We start from the raw sequence: 20,411 nt of genomic DNA on the forward strand, positions 1-20,411 counted from the left end.
CCAGAGTGAGACCCTACCTTGAAAAACCAAAAATAAATAAATAAATAAAGATAGCAATCTCACACCAGTGAAGATGACAAGAGTCCATACAAAGGTAACCAGCTCAAAATACACTCCATTTCCCAGTATATACTCAGACACGGAGGCTAAGCCTCCTCCTCAAGAGCAAACCAAAGCATCTATATTGGAGAAATATAGAGTGGCCAGACCCAGGTAGAGGGACTCTGGGTCACTTGAGAACCACAACTTATAGAAAGAAGGTTCCACTATCTATATACTCCAGTGAGGGCTGAGCAACTGCGTCATGATCCTAGCCACTTCTCCAGCCAAGTCACAGCTCATGGCTCTTATTTAGGAAATCTGGATCCTACTTACTAAAGGGAAGGTCTTTCATACTGACAGTAAATATTTGCTGTCAGTGACCTAAGTCACTCTAACAGTGCACCTGAAGACTAACGTGCAAGGTGTATATGTTAGAAATTTAACTTTTGGACAGAGAAACTTCTTTGAGAGATTAATTTGGATGATGTAAATAAGTTCTCAAGGCCTGAAATCTCATTTGTGGCAAATGTGCAATTGGGACCTTGGAGATCTTCCCTCAGGCTTTAAATGACAAAAAAGCCCCACTTTCCTAGGTGTCCCAAAGGCCCTCTGACCATTGGCAGTATTCCTTGAAAGTTTCAACTGCCTAGAATTATATATACATATTTATATTTATATATGCAAAAAAAAAAACCAACCAACCAGTCAACCAACAAACAAACAAAGAAAAAACTTCTCAGGCTTATAATTCAACTTAAGGGGCTTTCTTTCCTTATGGGATATGAACTTTGTCATGTTTTTTGTTTTGTTTTGTTTTTTTGTTTTGTTTTGTTTTTTGAGGTAGGGTCTCACTCTAGCTCAGGCTGACCTGGAATTCACTATGTAGTCTTAGGGTGGCCTGGAACTCAGGGTGATCCTCCTATCTCTGCCTCCCCAGTACGGGGATTAAAGGCATGCACCACCACACCTGGCTGTTTTGTCTATTTAGATGAGTAATACATGACCATATAAATTCTGGGTATAATGGCAATCCTTGTAATCCCTGCTGGGGAGGCAGAGGCAAAGAATCCTGAAGGGTGACTGGCTACCTTGTGTAGCCAAATAAGTGAGTTGTAGGTTCCGTAAGATACATGTTCCCCACCCCACCCCCACTCCCACTCAAAGAACAAGATGGAAAGAGACTAAGGTACCTGATGCTAAACTCTGGTCTCCACACATACACCCACACATGTGCGAGCACACACATGCACATGAATACACACATTCAAACACATATGCAATACATATATGTACACATGCAGACACATGTGCCACCTTGTGCATACATAAGTCCTGGAGAAAGAAACCTGAGCCCTTTGGCTTTGCAGACAAGTGCCTTAACTACTAAGCCAACTCTCCAGCCCCTAGGTTTTCAAAATATTTTTGATCCTCAACTGAGTCCACAGATTCCAATGTCTGTTGTCTGAGCAGCACATATACAGAAGGTATATTGCTATAGCAGCCTGAACTAGAACTGGAGATTTTCAGGTTACAGTGATTATTGCTGCCAAGCCTTCCCAGCTTGGAATACATTTCACTTGATCACAGTGCATCTTTTCCTCTGTATTGTTCTGCTCAATGGAAACCAGAGCTCAAAGCAAAACAGACCTTGCTGCTGCCCACTCAGCCAGTTACTCTCGAGCACTGGTTTAAGAACAAAACCACAACAGCCAACTCCTCCTAGAAACAGCCAACATGCTGAGAAAGCATTTTCAGTCTTCAAATATGTTCTGGATTTAATTTATTCTCTAAAACCAAAGCAGTAGTAGAAAGAAGGAAGGTACAAAGAGGGTCTAACAGGATTCAGCAGCAGACTACCTGTCCTGGTTCTGAGAGGGGGCCCAAATAAGCAGCTCAGCAGCTTCTGAAGCAAATTTCCTTCTTGGTATTCTCATTGTGTCACATTCATCAACCATGGTTTGGGAGCATGAAGCTTTGGAATCTTACAACATGCTGACATGGAAATGAGTAATCCCCCAATGCATTTTGTTCTGGAAAGGTACAGGTATTTAGGGAATATTTTTAAATTCTGATACCCAGCTGCCCCACAACATCTTAAACAGAGTGATTAGTTTAGGACCTGGGAGGACTAAGAACCTACATGCTTTGGAACTACAGTTTTATTGGTACTTTACCTGGGTAACAAAATGCTTAGTTGTGCAGTCTGCTAAGTAAACATAACAACCCTAACTAAAATAGCAGAAGGAGATGGATAGCTCCCTAATAGAACACCCAAACTCTAGCTGGGCCTCTGGACCAGTGTTTCTATTAGGTCTGCCCAGAGCTGGGGAAGAAGATGGAGGACAAACAAGACTATCTCAATCCTCACTGATACCAACTAACAAAGACAGGCCTTCTCCAGGGGAGCATAGAGCACCCAGGAAAGGCCGTGGAGAGCAGATAACACTCCCACAAATTCCTTACCACAGGGAGAAGCAAGGGAGAACAGCTAAGACAATTGGAACCAATTTCAGGATTCCATTTCAACAGTAGTGCCCAAAGAGGCTCCAGTCTGTTTGAGGTCCATACTTCAGGTTCTGAGTAGGTTTGATCTCCTCAATTATAGTGTATCTCCCCACAGGCCTATGTAGATTCATGTCAGTCCCTTCACATCAATTCTTACATTATTCCTCTTAATTGGAGGGGACACTTCTTCCACCAAAGGAAGAGGAGAGAATGAAAGGGGTGTGTGGTTCACTTTCTGAATATTTGGGAACTTCTCAAGCTCAGAGTATCTGGACACATGCTAGGGCAATGTGTTTTTAAGGCTGTCCAAATGAATATACTTGCAGTCAACACTGGAAACTGCTGACCCAAAGGAACCTTTTAGAGCAACAGACACCAGAGGGAAGAGTCATTCCATATGAAGCTCCATGAGTGGATTAAATCAATCCTCAAAATAAATCACTGAGCTGGATGCTATGATGGCAACTTCACACTAGGAAATGAAGGCTTGAGAAGGGTAATAACCTGGGCTAGGCTTATAGAGAAGGCAAATGTGATTCATCACTTCTACTGTTAGTAAAAATTGTGACTTTAAAAATGTGTGACAACTTCAAAGAGACAAAGGAGAATGGCAGGCTCAAGGGAGAGGATAATGAGTTAGTTTCCAATACATACAAAGTTTTAGCTTGGAGATGTGAGAAAAGTTCTGGATATGAATTGTATAGATGGTTGCAATGTGAGAAAAGTTTGGAAACAAATTGTACAGAGATGGTTGAACAACAAGTAACTATAGGACTGGAGCGATGGCTCTGTGGTTAAGGTGCTTGCCTACAGAGCCTAACAACCTGTGTTCTATTCCTCAGGACCCATGTAAAGCCAGATGCACAGATAGTACATGCGTCTGGAGTTCATTTGCAGCAGCTGGAGGTCCTGTTATGCTCATTCTCTCTCATTATTTCTCTCTCTCTCTGCTTGCAAATAAATAAATAAAAATACTTTTTAGGTTTGGAGAGATGGCTTAGCAGTTAAGGTGCTTGCCAGCAAAGCCTAGGAATTCATGTTTCAATCTCCAGGTACCACATAAGCCAGATGCAGATATGCATAAGGGGGCGCATGCATCTGGAGTTTGTTCATAGAGGCTGACTGAGGCCCTGGCTACCCATTCTCTCTTTTTGCCTCTTTCTGTCTCTCTCTCAAAATAAATAAATTTAAAAGATATTTTTAAAAAAAGAAAAACGAAGCCGGGCGTGGTGGCGAATGCCTTTAATCCCAGCACTCGGGGGGCAGAGGTAGGAGGATTGCCATGAGTTCAAGGCCACCCTGAGATGACAGAGTTAATTCCAGGTCAGCCTGGACCAGAGTGAGACCCTACCTTGAAAAAAAAAAAAAAAAAAAAGAAAAACGAAAGGTGAATGTACTTAATGCCACTGAGCTTTGTGGGCTTAAATGTAATCACAATGATAAACTGTCATATGTAACATCATAATTTAAAGATTAAAATTAAAAAATAAATGCTGGGCGTGGTGGCATATACCTTTAATCCCAGCAATCGGGAGGCAGAGGTAGGAGAATTGCTGTGAGTTCAAGGCCAGCCTGAGACTCCGTAGTGAATTCCAGGTCAGCCTGGGCTAGAGTGAGACCCTACCTCAAACCCTGGCCCCCCAAAAAATAAATGAAGCCAGGTATGGTAGCACACACCTTTAATCCCAGCACTCAGGACTCAGAGGTAGGAGGATTGCTGTGAGTATGAGGCCACCCTGAGACTACATAGTGAATTCTAGGTTAGCCGGAACTAGAGAGAGATACGATCTCATAAATCCAAAATATAAAAGAAAAAGAAAAGATGTCACTGATGATCTACATATGATTTCTTAAAAATTTCCTTTGAACCAGTTGTAAGTCTCAATGGTTTCCTTATTAATGAACTAAATAAAATCATTTCTTTGAGTTTTTAACATTTTTTTAATCTTTTCACAATCTTTATTAACATTTTCCATGTTATAAAAAATATCCCATGGTAATACCCTCCTCTCCTGCACTTTCCCCTTTGAAATTCCATTCTCCATCATACTACCTCACCATCTCAATCATTCTACTTACATATATACAATACCAACCTATTAAGTAACCTCCTTCCTTCCTTTCTCTTCCCTTTATATCTCCTTTTTAACTTACTGGCCTCTGCTACTAAGTAGTTTCCTTCTCACACAGAAGCCCAATCATCTGTAGCTAGGATCCACATATAAGGGAGAACATGGCGCTTCACTTTCTGGGCCTGGGTTACCTCACTTAGTATAATCCTTTCCAGATCCATTTATTTTTCTACAAATTTCATAACTTTTTTTTTTTAACTGCTGAGTAGAACTCCATTGTATAAATGTGCCACATCTTCAATACCCACTCGTCATTTGAGGGACATCTAGGCTAGTTCCACTTCCCAGCTACTATGAATTGAGCAGCAATAAACATGGTTGAGCACGTACTTCTAAGGAATGAGATGACTCCTTAGGATATAAGCCTAGGAGTGCTATAGCTGGGTCATATGGTAGATCAATCTTTAGCTGTTTTAGGAACTTCCACACTGATTTCCACAATGGCTGGACCACATTGCATTCCCACCAGCAGTATAGAAGGGTTCCTATTTTTCCACATCCCCGCCAACATTTATGATCATTTGTTTTCATGATGGTAGCCAATCTGACAGGAGTGAGATGGATGTAGTTTTAATCTGCATTTCCCTGATGACTAGTGACGTAGAACATTTTTTTAGCTGCTTCTATGCCATTCGTATTTCTTCCTTTGAGAATGCTCTATTTAGCTCCATAGCCCATTTTTTGATTGGCTTATTTGATTCCTTATTATTTAACCTTTTGAGTTCTTTGTATATCCTAGATAGTAATCCTCTATCAGATATATAGCTGGCGAAGATTTTGTCCCATTCTGTAGGTTGCCTCTTTGCTTTTTTCACTGTGTCCTTTGCAGTGCAAAATCTTTGTAATTTCATGAGGTCCCAGTGATTAATCTGTGGTTTTATTGCCTGAGCAATTAGGGTTGTATTCAGAAAGTCTTTGCCATGACCAATATGTTGAAGGGTTTCCCCTATATTTGCCTCTAGCAGTTTCAGAGTTTCAGGTCTGATGTTAAGGTCTTTAATCCATTTGGACTTAATTCTTATGCATGGAGAGAGAGAGAAGAATCAATTTTCACCCTTCTGCAGATATATATCCAGTTTTCCCAACACCATTTGCTGAAGAGGCTGTCATTCTCCAATGAGTATTTTTGGCACTTTTATTGAATATCAGGTGGCTATAGCTACCTGAACTTACATCTGGGTCCTCTATTCTGTTCCGTTTTTCTACATGTCTGTTTTTGTGCCAGTACCACGCTGTTTTTGTTACTATGGCTCTGTAATATAGGTTAAAATCCGGTATGGTGATACCACCAGCCTTATTTTTGTTGCCTGGATTATTTTAGATATTCAAGTTTTTTTGTGATTCCAAATGAATTTTTGGATAGGTTTTTCTATTTCCATGAAGAATGTCTTTGGAATTTTGATAGGGATTGCATTAAATGTGTAGATTGCTTTTGGTAAGATTGCTATTTTCACAATATTGATTCTTCCAATCCAGGAACAAGGAATGTTTTTCCAGTTTCTAGTGTCTTCTGTAATTTCTCGCTTGAGTTTTAAAGTTCTCATTGTAGAGATTCTTTACTTCCTTGGTTAGCTTTATTCCAAGGTACTTTATTTATTTATTTATTTTTTGATGTAATTGTGAATGGGAATGATTCTCTGATTTCATCCTCTGTGTGTTTATTGTTAGCATATATGAAGGCTACTGACTTCTGTGTATTTATTTTGTATCCTGCTACATGGCTGTAGGTTTTTATCAGCTCTAATAGTTTGCTAGTAGAGTGTTTAGGGTCCTTTATGTACAAAATCATGTCATCTGCAAATAATGATAACTTGATCTCTTCCTTCCAATTTGTATCCTTTTTATGTGTGTCACTTGACTTATTGCTATGGCTAAGACTTCCAGAACTATATATATATATATTTTTTTAAATTTTTTTTGTTGTTCATTTTATTTATTTATTTGAGTGTGTGTGAGAGAGAAAGAGACATACAGAGAGAGAGAGAGAGAGGGAGGGGGGGAGAATGAGCATGCCAGGGCCTCCAGCCACTGCAAATGAACTCCAGATGTGTGCGCCCCCTTGTGCATCTGGCTAACGTGGGTCCTGGGGAATCAAGCCTCGAACCGGGGTCCTTAGGCTTCACAGGCAAGTGCTTAACCGCTAAGCCATCTCCCCAGCCCAAGAACTATATTAAATAAAAGTGGGGACAGTGGGCACCCTTGTCTTGTTCCTGATTTTAGTGGAAAAGCTTCCAGCTTTTCCCCATTTAGTAACATGCTGGCTGTAGGCTTGTCATAAATAGCTTTTATTATATTGAGATATGTTCCTTCTATTCCCAGTCTCTGGAGGACTTTTATCATGAAGGGATGTTGGATTTTGTCAAATGCTTTCTCTGCATTTAATGAGATGATCATGTGATTTTTGTTCTTCCACCCATTTATATAATGTATTACATTTATAGATTTGCGTATATTGAACCATCCCTGCATCTCTGGGATAAAGCCTACTTGGTCAGGATGAATGATCTTTCTGATATATTCTTGTATTCTGTTTGCCAATATTTTGTTGAGAATTTTTGCATCTATGTTCATGAGGGAGATTGGTCTGTAATTTTCTTTTTTTGTTCTATCTTTGCCTGGTTTTGGTATTAGGGTGATGCTGGCTTCATAGAAGGAGTTTGGTAGAATTCCTTCTTTTTCTATTTCCTGGAAAAGCTTAAGAAGCAATGGTGTTAGCTCTTCCTTGAATGTCTGGTAAATTCAGCAGTGAATCCATCTGGGCCTGGGCTTTTTTTAGTTGGGAGATTATTAATAACTGTTCGGGTCTCGATTCTTGTTATAGGTCTATTTAAGTGATTAATGTCATCTTGATTTAATTTAAGTAGGTCATATAAATCAAGGAAATCATCAATTTCTTTCAGATTTTCATACTTTGTGGAGTATATGCTTTCATAGTATGTCCCTATGATTTTTTAATTTCTCTGAAATCTGTTGTGATGTTACCTTTTTCATCTCTAATTTTATTAATTTGTGTGTCTTCTCTCTTTCTTTTGGTTAGATTTGCTAGCAGTTTGTCAATCTTGTTTATCCTTTCAAAGTACCAACTCTTTGTTTCATTAATTCTCTGGATTTTTTTTTTGTTTGTTTGTTTCTATTTCATTAATTTCTGCCCTAATCTTTATTATTTCTTCCCATCTACTGATTTTTGGTTTACCTTGTTCTTCTTTTTCCAAGGCTTTTCCGTCTATTTGAATGGATAGCTTTGCAGGATAAAGTAACCTTGGTTGGCAGTTGTTATCTTTCAGAACTTGGAATACATCACTCTAAGCCCTTCTGGCTTTTAAAGTTTGTGTTGAGTAATCTGATGTAATCCTAATGGGCTTGCCTTTGTAGGAAACTTGATTTTTCTCTCTAACTGCTTTCAATATTTTTTCTTTGGTTCGTATGTTTGGTAGTTTGATTATAATATGGTGAGGAGAGGTTCTTTCCAGGTTTTGTCTGCCTGGAGTTCTAAAGGCTTCCTGTATCTTCACTGGCACCTCTTTCCCAATTTGGGGAAAGTTTTCTTCTATGATTTTGTTGAAGATGCTTACTATGCTTTTGGAGTGAAATTCTTCTCCTTCTACTATGCCTTGAATTCTTATATTTGATCTTTTCGTAGAGTCCCAAATATCTTGAAATTCCCATTCATACTTTTCTATTAGTCTTTCTCTTCGTGGGACTGTATTAGATCTGCCACCTGGTCTTCTAGCTTAGATATTCTGTCCTCTCCTTCATCAATTCTACTGGTGAGATTTTCTACAGAGTTTTTTATTTCATTAACTGTGTTCTTCATTGCTAGTAATTCTGACTGGTTTTTCTTTATTATTTCTATTTCCTTATTTATGTCTTGTATTGCCTTCTTTATTTCATGAATTGGTGTCCTGCGTCATCTTTGATTCCTTTGATTTCTTCTCTAATTTTCTTTGATTTCCTCTTTGACTCCTTTGATTTGTTCTTGGACTTCTTTGAACATATTTACAATCATTCTTTTGAAATCTTTCTCAGGCATTTCCTCTAACTCATTCTCACTGAAGGTCATTTCTGATGCATTAATACTTTTAGGTGGATTTATATTGTCTTGCTTTTTAGTGTTTCTTGTGTTATAATGTATATATTTTTGCATCTTGGATTAAGTTAATGCTTGGTTTTTCTAGCTAGCTAGGTATTCTTAGCTGTATCAATTGATCTGATGTTATATATCTTCAGGGTAGGAGCTTAAGGTATTAGGTGTGGCTCTTAAGACTCTCAGAATTTTTACAAAGGTGTCCCTAGGGGTTGAATTTGCCTGCTATGGGAGTATTCAAGTAGGCTGAGTCAAATAAAATATATGTAAATTCTAAAATTTAACTGAACACTGTACACATTCAATCAAAAACAGCACCGAGTATTTATGTAAGAGTAGGTTTCATAACCACCAGATCCTCTATCAACAAAGTGGTTAAGATTTCTGGTCTGTTGAGGGTTCCAAGTAGGCTTGTGACCAAGTGAGACCCTTCCCTGGTGCAATCCCAGTTACCTTTTTGGATGATTTTCGTCTCAGTCAAGTTGCTGGCTGGGTCATTGGGCTGCTGTTCTGATTTCTGGAGCTGGGCACTGGCTTTTCCTGCAGGGCAAACTGAGCCTGGGAACTGTGGCCCTGCAGATCGGCACCCCTGCTGCTGGAACTGCTACTGCTGTTGCTGAAGCTGCTCTGCTGGATCCGCTGCTGCTGCCTCTGAAGCTGCCGCTGCTGGAGCTGCCATTGCTGCTGCTGAAGCTGCAGCTGCTGGATCTGTCGCTGAAGATGCCGCTGCTGCATCCATCGTTGCTGTGGCCGCTGTTGCCAGTGCCAGAGCCACTGAAGTTGCTGGCGGACTCTACTCCTGCTTGGGTCCTGCTGTCGGCTCAAGTTGGTGTGGCTAGATACCAGGACCGCTGCTCTGTTCACTGGAGCTGGGCACAGGTGGTGGGGGAAGGGAGGGAGCCAATGCTGCTCCAGTTCTCTCGCTATTCCGCGTGTTCTTCTACCTTGTGATCTACTCCTCCATTACTCACTGCCGCTCTCCCTTCACATTTTTGGAGTTTGCAGGGAGCCCCAGTGCGAATGGAAGCTCCCCTCACCTGGCTTTTCCTGCAGCTCAAGCCGAGCCTGGCAGCTTTGTGGTGTGCTGCCACTGCAGCCAGTGGACCTGCCAGGGCTGCTTTAGCCATCCTGTGCAGGCTCTGGATGCTCTGGATCTCTTCTACTTCTCCGCTGCCATTTCAATTTCCTATACATCTCACTTTTTAGTAAAAGTGTGTATTTTGCTGAGTTGTTTTGGTCTTCCCCCCCCCCCAAGGCTGCTTTGGTGCCTACACCGCCATCTTAACAGGAAGTCTCTAAATAAAATCTTAACACATCTTTATTTTACAAGTGTTGATCAGATTTACCACAGGTTTCTTCCTCCACCCACCCCCACCGGTTTCTTTAATGATTCCTGCTGATAAACTAACTAGAAAAGCCCAAGTTTTACCAGTTGAAATTTTCCTCTCACAAGAAATGTGTGTAGTTGTTACAAAACTAAAGCAGCAATAGTGGAATAAGCTGATGGTTAGCACATGCCTGCAATACTGAGGCTTCACTGGAGGTCAATCCCCAGAACCTCAACAAACTGTATATATTGTGTGTAGCCTCATATATAACTACATACCCACAATGTCCTCATATTTTTAATGGAACACAATGTTCCACAAAGCCAATGGAATCAGGGGGTTGAAACAACTTATGTAAGCTCCAGTGCTTGTGTTAAGAACATACAGGGGAAGCAAGGTGTGGTGGCCCACACTTAATCCCAGCACTCAAGAGGCAGAATTAGGAGGACTGCCATGAGTTTGAGGCCACCCTGAGACTACATAGTGAATTCCAGGTCAGCCTGAGCTACAGTAAGACCCTACCTCAAAAAAATAAAACAAAACAAAACAACAATAACAAAACCATGGTATTGTATATATGTAAGTGGAAGAACAGATTAATGGGGTTGAAAAGGCCTAAGTGAGGTTAGAGGAAGAAATTGAGTAAAGGAAAGTTGGAGAGAAAGCTAATCAAAATTTAAGAGGATATAAATAGGTCATATCGAAACCTACTTTTTTTGGACAATATACAGGAGCCATAGATTGTTACTAGAAAAATTTCAGTGCCAGGGATGTGATACATTCCAGTGAGTTTTTGGCCAGGAAGGTCCCTCATGCCCCAAAACATTACAAGCCATTTCCAAGACCCTTGGTTTCCCACCAGGAATAGATAGTAAGACCCTGTTGCTGAAGACTCCACATACTTGGGCTTCAAGGTCACTAAGAAATCCTGCTGGAGCTGAGCTGAAAACCTCCTCCATGTAGACCAGCTAACAGAAAGCTGGAAAAAGCCACACTCCATGCAGTTCAGTGGGAGAGAGAGAAATCACCAGTGAAGATACACAACAGTGGACACTGCAAGCCTTATATTTGGCCAGCCAGACTAAATGAGCCAATGAATGCAATAGTGGCATGTCCATTATGGGGTAAACCAGCTGCCCTCTAATTGGACTGGAGGGCCACTCCATGGGAGGGAATACATCCCTGAATCTGAAAACCTACAACAGGGGTAGTCATGAGCCCTAGGGGGGCAACTTCTGCTGCTGTCTGAATGAATGTATATACTGTGCTCGCCAAATTGCCCAGTAAACACTTCTCTTAATGTTTATATATATTAATGATACTCTTATTTTTGGTTACAGAAGTTTCTCTTTTCAGATGGTGGTGACCTTGGGATGACTCAGAAGATACCATAGTGCTGAGAAGAAGTAACAGAGGAGTGCTCAGCACTGAAACATCTCTATCACATCTCCCAAGGCTCAGGGTCCATTGCAGAAGAGGTGGCAGAAAGAATGTAAGAGCCAAAGGAAGGGTAGGACTCCTTACAACGTGCTCCTCCAGTTACAAAATGGTCTGGATATCCATGACCTCACAGTGCCTAACACTACCTACACAAGACCATCATAATAGGAGGAAAAGATCATAACATCAAAATAAAAGAGAGACTGAGAGGGGGAGGGGATATGATGGAGAGTGAAGTTTCAAAGGGGAAAGTGGGGGAGGGAGGGAATTGCCATGGGATATACTTTACAATTATGGAAGTTATCAATAAAAAAATATTTGAAAAAGAACATCTAGGGGATACCTGGGAGTCAGATCAAACTTCCCAAATTGTCTCAGGAGGCACCATATTTTTATAATTGCACATAGAAGGAAGAAAAGGAAAAGAACATATGAGGTTTTCCTTCATTCCTCTTCCATTCCATTCCCCTGCTCTGGTCTTTAATTCCATGAGAAAGTACTATGGAACCCATGCTGAAGTGAAGAAGAATAGAGGTCAAACTAACAGTAATACATGACTCCTAGGGAAAAATCCAAGGAAAGTAAGAAGAGTTCAAATGGGGAGGAATGAGGAGAAGGAAGAGTCTGAATAAATCAGTACAATCTCTGTATAAAATGAATGGCTCCAGCTGTCAAAATTACAAAGGCACACACATACTCTCACCCAGTATTACCATTTAGAGAATGATCCACAGTCTGTGCTTAAGAGCTCAAAACAAAATAACTGCAGCATAATCTCTAAAGCAAGAAGATTTGCATAACCTGTGTTCATCAGTGGGGGACTATATATACCAATTATGGTTCAACTACACATAATTCACAAAAGCAAACTGAAGAAGTACATGTTTAGTATCCTACATTTTGCATAAAAGGGGAAAGATATGGAACTATGTATGTTTGCATGTCTATGCATGAAATACCTGGGGTGAGGGAATAAAAGAAACAGTTAACAGGCTACCCTCAAGGGCAGAAGCTCAGTAGTGGGAGATGACTAGTCAACCTTTGTGCATTCTATATTATATACATTATCTATTCACAAACTGACAACATGTATATGTGTGTGCATATGCACACATGTACACGTTACTAGGGACTGAACATAGGGCCTTGACATGGTTAATCTTGTTCACTAACAAGATTTAGAATCACCATGGAAACAAGTCTCAAGAAAAACTATGAAGGATTTTCTAGATTAAGATAATTTAGGAGGACCCACCCTAACTGTGAGTGGCATCACTCACTGATGAATAGAAAGGCAAAAGAGAACTGTGCAGCAGCATTCATCTCTTTCTATTTCCTGATTGCAGACTGAATGTGAAGAGCTGCTTTAAGATTCTACTGCTATTCCTTCCATGCAATGATAGACTGTAACCTCAAACTGTAAGCCAAAATAAACCTTTCCTTCCTTAAGTTATGTTTGCTCAGGTGTTTGATCACAGCACGAATATAAGCCTCATGCATATAAGTGCTTTACAACTGAGTTATATCCTCAGCCCTGCTTTTACTTTTTTAATTTTTTTACATTTTATTTATTTATTTGGGAGAAAGAGGCAGATGTGTGTGTGTGTGTGTGTGTGTGAGAGAGAGAGAGAGAGAGAGAGACAGAGAGACAGAGAGACAGAGACAGGGAGAGAATGAGTACATAAAGGCCTCCAGCCACTGCAAACAAACTCCAGATGCATGTGCCACCTACTACATCTGGCTTAACATGGGTCCTGGGGAATTGAACCTAGGTCATTTGCCTTTGTAGGCAAGTGACTTAATAAGCCATTTCTCTAGCACTCACTCTTTTTTTGAGGTAGGGACTCTCTAGCCCAGGCTGACCTAGAATTCACTCTAAAGTCTCAGTAGTCTTAAACTCACAGTTTACCTCCTCGGCCTCCCAAGTTCTGAGATTTATGTACCACAATGCTTTGCTTTTCCTCCTTTCCTTCCCCTTTCCCTTCATTTTTTTTCTTTTCTTTTAAAAACTATTTATTTGCAAGGGTGTCAGACACAAGCAGGGCCCTGGGTTAAAGCAAGCCTAAGCTATCAGACATAACTAAGGCCCCCAGACTATGGAGAGGTCGCAGCAGCAGCCTGAACCAGGACAAAGCTCAGGACCCTGACTGACAGGAGTAAGGCTCCTCCCCCATTCTGGGGGGAGGGGGGAGGGTTTGCAGTGAGCCTGGATCCTGGAACAAATCTTGGGCCCGAGACTGGCAGGAAGGCCACTCCCTCCCCTCCAGCCCAGGGCACCTGGACATCCTGATAAGACTTAGGCTTTGCTCATAGCCCTGTGACCTTTGGCCAGTTGCCTAGGAAGCTCCTTATATGGAATCAGCCTGCAGCCTTCACACACCCATCGCCCTGTGACTCTACCCTATACCTCTTCTGCTAGAATGAACTTCCCCATATGCCAAATATGCATTGGCAGGCAACCTCTGAACCCACCAATCCCCTTAGGACCCTCTTCCTTCTCTCTCTTAATGCTTATAAAAACTCAGTCCTTGAAAACCGCGCTGCTGTCTGAAGCTGTTTCCCAGGTGTTTCTTCCCGTTGCACTCATTGTCACTCAAGACCCTGCTCCACAGTTGCCTGGATGCCTCTGTGGGCCAGTGTGCAATGGCCTCCTGAGGAGCCAGGGACCCACACAAGGGGAAAGAGAGACAGAGAATGTGAGCACCAGGGCCTCTAGCCATTGCAAATGAACTCCAGATGCATGTGCCATTCTGTGTCTAGGGAATAGAACCCAGATCACTAGGCTTTGCAGGCAAGTGCAGTATCCACTGAATCATCTCTCCAGCCCCTGTTTTTATTTTGTATTTTGTGACAAAGTCTCACTAGTATGCCCAGGCTAGTTCTGAACTTAGCCCAGGCTGGCCTTTAATTTGCCCTCCTTCTGCCTCAGTCTAATGATTAGTTGGTATTACAGGCCTGTACCACCAAACCCAGCTTAAAAATTCTTTTCAGATATGGAACCTTCTGGAAGAAGGAGCATGCTGTTCATAACACATTTTCTCAAGTAAAAGTTTAACTGACCAACAACCTTATAGGCATCTATTTTTCCCACCATCTACTTCCTGGGAACTAGAAACTTAAAGAAGATGGTTAAAACTTAATAAGGAATGAAGAATGCTACAACACAAACCTTTGAAAACATTATGTGAAATAGCTAGTTACAAGAAGACAAATATGGTTTTGTGGTATTATTCCACTTCTGAGATACCTAAGGCCATCAAATTCATAGAGACAAAAAATAGCATGAGCTGAACATAAAGGCAAACCTATAATCCCTCACTAGGATTATATATTTCTCAGAAGGCAGAGGCAGAAAGACCATTCCATGTTCAAGGACAGCCTGGTCTACATAGGGAATACTTGGCTATCCAGGGCTATATAGCAAGCCCTTGTCAAAAGGAAGAAAGAAAAAGAGAGAGAGAGAGAGAGAGAGAGATTGAGAGAGAGAGAGAGTGGGAGGGAGGGAGAGAGGGAAAAGAAAGGAAAGGAAAAGAGAGAAAGGAGGGAGGGAGGGAAAGTTGGGAAAGTTGAAAGGGGAGGACACAGGACTGGATGGGATGGAACTAGAATGACACAGGTTTCAGATGCTTAGTGGAGGAAATGAGGGGGTCAACATTTAATGAGAATGGCTTGCACCTAGAAAGGTGAGAAAAGTTCTAGAGGAGAGTGGTGACAACAGTTGGATAATAGCATGAATGTACTTAATGCCACTGAAAGTTACATCTAAAATATAGTTATGATGTAAATCTGTTCTTTTTACAATAAATACTGAAAACATGAAAAAGAAACATACTTAGCCAGGCGTGGTGGCTACACCTTTAATCCCAGCACTCAGGAAGCAGTGGTAGGAGGATCGCCATGAGTTCAAAGGCCACCCTGAGACTATATAGTGAATTCTAGGTCAGCCTGAGCTAGTGAGACCTTAACTCGAAAAACGAAAACACAAACAACAACAATAAAAAAAAACTTAATTTGACTTGTTTTAAAAATTAAACCAGATTATCATTTCCTAAATTTTTATATGTCAGAACAAATAGGACATTAGTATTTAGATTAATTCAGGTGTGCGTTCTAATCTAATGTCTGGATTGTTTTCCTTTTCTCATCTCAAAAAAAAAAAAAAAAGAGTGAGCATATACAAGCATATGAGACATATTTCTGCAGTATGGTCTCTTAATAAGGAATGGCTCTTCCTTCACCTGGACTAGCAATGCACAGTACAGGGCCCTCTTGTGATGTTGGGTAGCAATAGCAAGCTGGAGCTTCCCATGGGCAAGACAAGTGGCCCTACAGTGTGCTGTATGACTAAGGTGGAATATTCAGTAGGTAAGGTGTATGAAACACATTTTCAATGATACTATCAGAATATAGCTCCCTTATAAATCAAAGATCATCTGTATTAAAAAGTAAATGAGCTGGATGCCGGGCATGGTGGCGCACGCCTTTAATCCCAGCACTCGGGAGGCAGAGGTAGGAGGATCGCCATGAGTTCAAGGCCACCCTGAGACTACAGAGTTAATTCCAGGTCAGCCTGGACCAGAGTGAGACCCTACCTCGAAAAACCAAAAAAAATGTAAATGAGCTGGGTGTGGTGGCACATGACTTTAATTCAGCACTCAGGAGGCAGAGGTAGGATGATTGCTGCAAGTTTGAGGTCATCCTGAGATTACATGGTGAATTCCAGGTTAGACTGGGCTAGAGTGAAACCCTACCCCGAGAAACCAAAACAACAACAAAAGCGTAAATGATGTGCATTAACTCATTGCTTCTCCCCTCACAATTACTGATTATGCTTTTACAACTCATAACCTACATACAACTCCAAGGTGAATACCAGGAATCTCACTAAGGAGGGCCCTCGGGAATGGGGCAAGGAGGAGGGAAACGATGGTACCAACACATAATACAGCCTCACAAAGTTTCTACTTAATTAAAATTTTAAAAAGTAATGATGGCTGGTTGTGGTGGTGCATGCCTTTAATCCCAGCATTTGTGAGGCCAAGATAGAAGGATCACTGTGAGTTCAAGGCCAGCTTGAGACTACATAGTGAATTTCTGGTCAGCTTGGGCTAGAGTGAGACCCTACCTTAACACCCTCCCTTACCTCAAAAAAAGAGTAAATGATGGCCAGATGTAGTCATTTACACCTATAATCCCAGCTGAGAGCAGGAGGACTACCATGAGTTCAAAGCAAGCCTGAGCTCAAATAAAATAAAATATAATAAGCACTGGGGAAGATGCATCAAGCTAGATCCAGGCATGGTGGTATGGTGGGAGTTTGAAGTCAGCTGAGGCTTCATACTGAGTTCCAGGTCAGCTTGTGCTTCAGTGAGATCCTGCTTCAATAAACCAAAAAGAGGCTTGAGTTCCAGGCCAGCCTGAGACTACAGAGTGAGTTCTAGGTTAGTGTGAACTAGAGTGAAGCCCTTTTTTATTTTATTTCATTTTTTATGTTTTTAGGTAGGGTCTCACTGTAGCCCAGGATAACCTGGAACTCACTCTGTAGTCTCAGGCTGGCCTCAAACTCATGGTGATCCTCCTATCTCTGCCTCCTCAGTGCTGGAACTAAAGGCATGCGCCACCACCCCCGGCTAGGAGCTGCCATTTTTTTTTTAACAGACTGGCTGACCAGTGAACCCCAATGATCATCTCATCTCCAACTCCTCCAGAGAACTGGGATTATAGAAGACATGGCCATGCACAGCTGTATACATGGGTCCTGTGGAATCAGGCCCTCTTAAGTCCTCATGCTCCTACCTACTGAACCATTTTTCCAGCCATCTTTTTCTCTTGCCTTCTCTTCCTCTCTTTCTCCTTTTCTTTTCTTTTCCCTTTCTTTTTTAATTTTTTTTTGTTTATTTGTATTTATTTATTTGAGAGTGACAGACAGAGAGAGAAAGAGGGAGACAGGGAGGGAGAGACAGAGAGAGAGAGAGAGAGAGAAGAGAGAGAGAGAGGGAGAGAATGGACATGCCAGGGCCTCCAGCCAATGCAAATAAACTCCCGATTTGTGCACCCCCTTGTGCATCTGGCCAACATTGGTCCTAGGGAATCGAGACTTGAACCGGGGTCTTTAGGCTTCATTGGCAAGCACTTAACCACTAAGCCATCTCTCCAGCCCATCTTTTCCCTTTCTTATTTTGAGACAGCATCTCACTCTGTAACCCAGACTACCATCAAACTTGCATTCTCCACCTCCCGTGTGCTGGGATTACACATACACTTCAGTATACTTTGCCAGAGCATTCCTTTCTTGGGGCTTTGTTACAAAACTCCCTTTGACCTCTATGTTGCCTTGTCTTCCATGGTATTATCTGTTGATGAGGGGAAAGCAATGTCCTGCAAAATGTCCCCCACACTGCTGCTGGCCCAAATGAAATCAGAGCCCAAAGTGGTTGTGTTAGTCATCTAGTCCAGGTTTTCACTGTACAAATAGGACAGTGAGACAGCAGCGGGGTGCTTCCTGACCATGAGCTAGTCTACATTCCTCCGACTGCACAAACCCTCTGCCCAGTAAGCAGAGTAAGTTGTGTAGCAACTTCTCCCAAGAAATATTTTGTCCACTGGTTATAAAAGTAGGTGAGAAAAAAATATAATTGTGATTTTAAAGATTTTTCAATACTAATTACAAGCTCTCCATTTGGAAGAAGACAATAAAATAATTTTAATCTTCTTAGTTTCTTCCCCAACCAGCACCATTGGACCAAAAGCAAGTTTTATTTATTTTATTATTGTTTTACATTTAGTTGCAAGCAGAGAAAGGGGGATGGGCATGCCAGAGCCTCTTGCCACTGCAAATAATCTACAGATGCATGCACCACTTTGTGCACGTGGCTTTTCATGTGTACTGGAGAATCAAACCCATGTTGTCAGGCTTTGTAAGCAAGTGACTTTAACCACTCAACAATCTCTCCAGCCCTTTCTTTTTTTAAATTTTAGTGTGTATGCATATATGCTGTGCAAGCACACAGGGTCTCTTGGTGCTGCAAATGAGTCAGGCTTAAAAGTGAATTTAGGGGCTGGAGAGATGGTTCAGCAGTTAAGGCACATGCCTGCAAAGCTTAAGGATCCAGGTTTCATTCTTCAGGTCCCACGTTAGCCAGATTGCACATGGTGGCAGATGCCTCTGGAGGTTTCTCTTTCTCTCTCTCTCTCTCTCTCTAATAAGTAAATGAAAATAAATCTTTAAAAAAAACACTTAAAAAAAAGTGAATTTAGGTGGCTGGAGAGATGGCTTACAGGTTAGGGCACTTGCCTAAAAGCCAAAGGACCCAGGCTCTATTCCTCAGAACCCAAGAAATCCAGAAACACAAGGTGGCACATGCATCTGGAGTTTGTTTGCAGTGGATAGAGGCCCTGGCACATCCATTCTCTCTCTGTCTCTCTCTCTCATAAATAAATAAAAATAAAATACAAAAAAATTAAGTGAATTTAGGAGCTGGGGAGATGGCTTAGTGATGAAAGTATGTTGCCTGCAAAGCCAAAGGATCTGGGTTCGATTATGGAATGGCGAACCCCATTCGTTCTCTCTCTCTCTCTCTGCTTATAAATAAGTAAATTTTTGTAAAGTGAATTTACAGAGGTCCTAGGAGATTGAATACAGGCTGGCAAGTGTCTTTAATCACTGACCCATCTGTTTAGTCCCCTCCCCATACCCCCCCCAAAAAGCCAGTTCTTCAAGAGCTGTAAACCAAACAATAGTTGTTCAGACAACAACTAAGAGGTAGGCTATTCCTACCAAATGGCTACAATGTTTTTTTGTCTCGTTACCTTGGTAACTGCAACCTTGGCGCCCTTGTTGATGAGCTGAACCACATTCTCTGCTTGGCCTTTATATGAAGCTATGAGAAGACGTTCTGAAAGCACAGCGACTGCATCTTGCTGGCTCATGAATTAGGAGAAAAAGAGGATCTCAGGAAAGCAGTAGACAAGTTCCTTCAGCTCAACACAAAGCCACTGGTACCTACAGGTAAAGATGTTCATAATCACTGGAGGATGTCTTGGTTACTATACCATCATTGGGACCTAGGGCTACAAAACAAAGCAGCCATCAGTGTCACTCAACACACAGGGACAGGCTATACCTTTGCCAACCTTAGGGGGATCCTGCTGAGTGTATAGTTTAGGGGAGGAAAGCTGAGGAGACAGGACATCTAAAAGCATGCTTTACATAGCAGAGATCTTGAACAGAATTTGCAAATAGAAGGTAGCAGAATGTTCCACCATCTTCCTCCCTCCATTCTCCATAGTTTGTCCAGAACTGTAAGGCTAGCTCTGTATTCCTATTCTGGTTTTGAAGTGCCAGACTGCACCAGCAGGACCTCACCACATCTGGGCTGGATTTTGTGAGTCTGCCATGGCTACTGGGCAGAGTCCCGAGGCAGGCTGGTGCCAGTGGTCCACACCCCACAGACTCTGATAGGTGTGGTTTCTCAAGTTTTTGCCTTTGATTATTTATTTATTTTTATTTATTTATTTGAGAGCAACAGAGAGAGAAAGGGGCAGAGAGCAAGAGAATGGGTGCGCCAGGGCTTCCAGCCACTGCAAACGAACTCTAGACACATGCACACCCTTGTGCATCTGGCTAACATGGTCCCAGGGGAATTGAGCCTTGAACCAGGGTCCTCAGGCTTCACAGCCAAGCACTTAACTGCTAAGCCATCTTTCTAGCCCTCATTTTCTATTTTTTGAAAATGATATACTTTCCTAAATTCAGGAACAGATGGAGAGATGGGCACAAATTCTTGGATACAAATTGCTTAAACAATTTACCTTGCAAAGAAAATAATGTTACTATGCTCTCTGCCAATTTAGGAGGAGCTTCTTGTGTGCCTTGTTTGT

General features: G+C 41.6%; 1 protein-coding gene across 1 annotated transcript in view; it reads right to left on the bottom strand.

Annotated features, from left to right (window-relative positions):
• Positions 1 to 20,411, bottom strand: part of Ankrd6 (ankyrin repeat domain 6) — a 234,434-nt gene that overhangs the window by 76,478 nt on the left and 137,545 nt on the right. The window contains exon 2 of the mRNA XM_004663640.2: positions 19,341 to 19,533. Coding sequence (XP_004663697.1) covers positions 19,341 to 19,460 — 120 coding nt within the window. The 5' untranslated portion in view covers positions 19,461 to 19,533. The remainder of the gene's footprint in view (positions 1 to 19,340; positions 19,534 to 20,411) is intronic.

Source organism: Jaculus jaculus, chromosome 7 (assembly GCF_020740685.1).
Source record: "Jaculus jaculus isolate mJacJac1 chromosome 7, mJacJac1.mat.Y.cur, whole genome shotgun sequence".
NCBI lineage: Eukaryota > Metazoa > Chordata > Mammalia > Rodentia > Dipodidae > Jaculus > Jaculus jaculus.